General features: G+C 41.1%; 1 protein-coding gene across 1 annotated transcript in view; it reads right to left on the bottom strand.

Annotated features, from left to right (window-relative positions):
- Positions 1–3,450, bottom strand: part of ZSWIM2 (zinc finger SWIM-type containing 2) — a 40,510-nt gene extending 37,060 nt beyond the window's left edge. Inside the window, exons 1-2 of the mRNA XM_003791452.1 lie at positions 3,286–3,450; positions 1,932–2,008 (exon numbers count right to left, since the gene is read on the bottom strand). Of these exons, the coding sequence (XP_003791500.1) occupies positions 1,932–2,008; positions 3,286–3,450 (242 nt within the window). The remainder of the gene's footprint in view (positions 1–1,931; positions 2,009–3,285) is intronic.
- Between the last annotated feature and the right edge of the window lie 1,493 nt (positions 3,451–4,943).

Raw genomic sequence — 4,943 nt, 5'->3', positions numbered from 1 at the left:
GACAGTACTTATTAATATCTTGCAATAATCCATGTAATACTCCTACGAGTGCCAAAACCAAACGGAACCTGGAGGCTAGTCCAAGACCTCCGCATTATAAACAAAGCAGTCATTCCTCTCCATCCTGTAGTTCCCAATCCATATACCTTATTGTCTCATATCCCTGAAACAGTTGCCTATTTTATATCTTAGACCTGAAAGATGCCTTCTTTTGCATTCCACTTCATGAAAATTCCCAATACCTTTTTGTTCTGACTCCCTCTGACTCTAACACCCAGCTTACTTGGACTGTGTTACCCCAAGGATTTAGGGACAGTTCTTACTTGTTCGTACAAGCCCTAGCCAAAGACTTGAGTCATTTTTTCATATCCTACAGTGACTCTTATTCTGTACGTAGGTGACATTCTTTTGGGAACATCAGAAGCAGAGGAATGCCACAAAGCTACACAGGCTCTCTTAAACTATCTAGCTGATTGTGGGTACAAAGTTTCTAAGGCTAAAGCCCAATTATGTGTCCCAAGAGTTCACTATTTGGGTCTCCAGCTTTCACAGGGGAAAAGAACCTTGGGCACAGACAGAATAGAACTAATATTAGCTCACCCTAAACCTCAAACTCTCAGACAACTTCAAGGCTTCTTAGGGATTACAGGTTTTTGCAGACTCTGGATCCCTGGATATAGTGAAATAGCTAAACCACTTTATTATTTAATTAAAAATGCTCAAAAAGAGGGCCTAGTCACTTTAGAATGGGAACCAGAAGCAAATAAGGCATTCCAACAATTAAAAACTGCTCTTTTATAGGCCCCGGCTTTAAGTCTTCCCACTGGACAGCAATTTAATCTGTATATTACAGAACGAACTGGCATTGCTCTGGGAGTTTTGGTCCAATACCGGGGTCCAGTTCTATAACCTGTAGCCTATCTTAGTAAAGAAATTGACACTGTGGCCAAGGGATGGCCACACCGTCTATGAATCATCACAACTGTAGCCCTCTTGACCCCAGAAGCAACCAAACTAATTCACCTTCCCTAATCCCAACTTGGGAGGGTCCCTTTTCTGTTATCTTATTGTCTCCTACAGCTCTTAAAGTTATGAGTATGGATTCCTGGATACATCATTCATGTGTAAAAGCCTGGAACCCTCCACCTTCTACAGACAAAGACTGAAGAAAGCCAATCACAGCCCACCTAGTCTTAAATCTCATCAAGTTATGCCACCCATAATGAAGATGGTTCCAGTCTAACACCTGATTATCACAGATCCCTGTATCACTCTTCCCACCAGAGAAACCCTAACTGCCCCTTCTATCATCACCCAATTCAGCAAGAAGCAGTTAGATCGAGTCTTCGCCCTTTTTCCCTAACAGCAGTTAGGGTTTCCACTCAGAGAGTGAGGAATGATACCAGACAAGGTAGCACCGAGACCGGACACCTTGTCCCTGGGACCTGTTGCTGTTGCGGTGAATGGAGGAATTTGCCAGACACAGCAGGGGAAGACACTGGTGCCCTGCCGTCCCCTGACGTGGACTTCTGGCAGGTCAATTCCTCCAGTGCATCCCTGATTGGTCTATTTTCAGGACCTGAAAGCTCACTGGACAATTGCCCCTATGTAAGGCTCTAAGTAGAGAGCCCAAACTCAGACCTCCAAGAGAGAGCAGGAAAGCAAGGAGGTTTGGCTCTTTGTGAGAGCTGTAACACTTGAATAAAACCTAATAAAACCTAACCTACTATTGATCCTGGGGTCCATCGCTTCATTCATTGAATCTCTGAGACCAAGAACCTGAAAGTCCAGTATCACCATGACCATTTTAATTTATATTCCCCCAATACCAAATTTCGTTAATTTTGATGTACTCAAGCCATGAAAAAGACAAAATATATTGCACATCAAGATGTTCCCTGGTGGAAGATCTTCATTAAAAAGTAACTTACCAGCATATATGCTTGCAAAGTTCTCCTCCTTTCAGAAATGTGGGACAGTTACAAACATGAGGATTTCCTAAAAAAACCTTTAATAAGAAAAATGCACACTTTAAAATAAGTCAGTTAATTTTTAGAGTAAAACTAAGTTGACATATAATTGGTTTAAAAAAATTGAAGAGGTAATTCGGGTGATTCCAAAAGGTTAAATGAAATCTACTAGGGAATTTTAACTCTCCTTACTAGGCAGACTTCATACTCTCTGGGCTGATTTTTCTCTTCCTTATTCTTTGCCTTGATTAACAACTTGTATTATCAATTAAGATGGATTTTTAAGGGACCTGCACTCTGGCAGGTGAAATAAATCAACTTTTAAAAGGTAAAACAAAAAAGCCCCAAACTATAAATTTCTTACTAGAAAGAAGTCCTACTCTGGTTTGAAATTAAACTCCTTTGCAAGGCAGCTCATTTGGATTTTTATTTTTTATTTATTTATTTTTTTTACTTTTTTGGTTATATAACAAAACAATTTATTAAAATGGGTGAGAACAATGTAGACCAGGTGTGATGTGGATAAATTTTTATTTTTGTGCATTTAAATTTATGAATTTACCTTCTTTAATTTTATGTAAGAGGACAAGTTGTAATCATGCTAGACTATGTTGGTTAAAAAATTAATGAGTTAAGTGTTGTAAGCAACAAAGTTAAAAAAGAGGAGGGATGTTTTAAGTAAGCACAAACTAGTAAATTGTATTCAGGTCTTAAAACGCATGACTTAAAATTTTCTAAGTTAACTCCTGGGAGATAGTGTGGTGGCTGATTTTTGGGTGGTGAGGATAAACTATGTATATATTTGCTGTCTTTAATTTTTATTCATTTAGACCTTTTCAAGGTATCGCTATTTAAACAACCCTGTTAAAGGCCCTCATTATCGCTTCAGCAGGACAGTAAAGGGAAGCTCATTTTATTTAGTTAGCACATATTTATAGTGTGTAAGTAGAGTGTAGTATTTTCATTTCGTCTCACAGGGCTACTGACCGCTAACCACGGATCCAAGAACGTTAATGTAAACCAAATACTCATATAAAGCTTCTGACATTTTCAAGCCTAAATATCAAAAGCTATCTTACAGGAGATGGATGCAATTTGAGTTCCTAACCTCTCAAAGCTTTTCTATTAAACAAATAATATTTCCTTCTGTAATTTGCATGTCTTTCGCTTCTGGAACACTGACCAGGATACGCCTTTGGGCTAGGGCAGCAAGTACCTGCAGGGATTGTCAGGGTGGCTAAATATACCGGGAGGGCTTCGGGGGACCCTTGGGTAGGCCGGGCCAGGGGCGGAGGCGCAGTGGGGCGGTAGTTACTCGGAATTCTCTGTTTTCCGGTTCCTCCTCCCGCAGCAGGAAGCCGGTGGGGCCCATCTCTCGCAGCAGGTAGATGCTGCTGCTCAGCGCCTGCTCTTGTCGACAGCTGAGGATGTTGCTCAAGTGTCTTCGCCTTTCAGAGGCCTTATTACCTCCGCGAAGCATCCCAGCTAGCTGCAGGCCGAGGAGGCTGGTCACCTAGACTCTCGCAGGCCCCCGTCAGCGTCCATGACAACGGCGTGCCGTCTGGTTGCCATGGTGACAGGGGTTGGGCTCCGCGGTGTCCCGGCGTGCCTTGCGCTGAGCGGAAGCCCGCGACCCAGGCGCTGGCGGGAGCGGGTTGCGCGGCTGGCGTCGGTCTCCCTCCCTTCCGCGGTGATGCCTGCGACTCCACTCGGGACTGTTTCTGACAATTAACCTGAGGATCGGAAAGCGGGCGGCCGAAGGCATCGTTGTTAATTCTCTTGCCTTCCTTCTGCTGGTTCTTTTCAGGCAGGGATGGTGAAATCTGCATGTTAGAACCCTGGTAATGATAATTTTAATGGCAAAATTATCCTGTGGTGATTCGTCTTTAACGAAAGCCCGGAATGATTGTAGACGTTCGACAACATTCCACAGACGTTTTCCAATTGCTCAGTGTGCGCTCGCTGAGCGAGTTGCTGGGGAAGATGTAGGAGACAGGAGGTCTAACCCCTAGAAGCCTCGATTCTTAAATCAGGGTACACGTGTGTAGGGAGGAGGATGGTTTTAAAGCAAAGGAATGTTTCTTAATTGTATAAGTAGGGGTTGAGTATTGAGGCTGGTGGCACGGAATCCATTGATTCTACCTGTATATGGACCTTAAGTTTACAAATCTCTGTTCTAAGGAAAAAGATTTTCAAGGTATGTAATAGTCATAGCTTCAGTAATTAAATCATCCCTGAGCTTTGTTATCACTTTCTAGGGAAGAGCTGTAATAAGAAGTATGAGTCAACAATTTGAGGCATAATTATTTTAAAAAGGAGCCATATTACTGGAATCTCGCTTAAGAAATTGAAAGCAGGAGATAGCACCACTGGGGGCCTGAGAACTTTAGCTTTGGTAGAGAAGGAGAGATTTGTCCTGTTAGATCATCGGAGGGAGCCACAATTAGGTTATGTCAAAAGCAGGAGAAGAGAGAATAGCAAAGGCCACAATACGAAAGAAGATAATGATACTGGCACTTTTCATACGTGAGATATCTGGGTAAACACATCCAACCCTAGTTCTAAGGTTTTAATTTACTAAATTTTATTTCTACTCTCCTATGCTTGTTAACAATTAAAATACATACCACTATATTCCCAACATTAGCATTAATTTAATGGTGCTAGATGTTAAATTAAAACATAATGTATTAGGGAAAAAACTTTGACACGGAGAGCAAAAGAAACTATAAATCGAATGAACTCATTTTATGCATTAATACTTAAATGATTTTAAAAACTCTAATGAGCAACCCTTTTTTTTTGTATAACAAGATGATTTGGGTTTCAGAATGAAGGTGTTTTATTCATTTTGTCTCTCTCCACGTGTATGTGTAATATATATGGTTATTAAATAATTTTGGAAAAAACAGCAAATAATTGTCAAAGTCGTGTTTTATTTATAATTAGTGATACTTTCTGAGTAAGGGATAA

This window comes from Otolemur garnettii, unplaced genomic scaffold (genome assembly GCF_000181295.1).
Source record: "Otolemur garnettii isolate 467f Iridium unplaced genomic scaffold, OtoGar3 scaffold00048, whole genome shotgun sequence".
Lineage (NCBI taxonomy): Eukaryota > Metazoa > Chordata > Mammalia > Primates > Galagidae > Otolemur > Otolemur garnettii.
The sequence above is the reverse complement of the archived record's forward strand: the minus strand, read 5'-3'. Positions and strand labels throughout refer to the sequence as shown.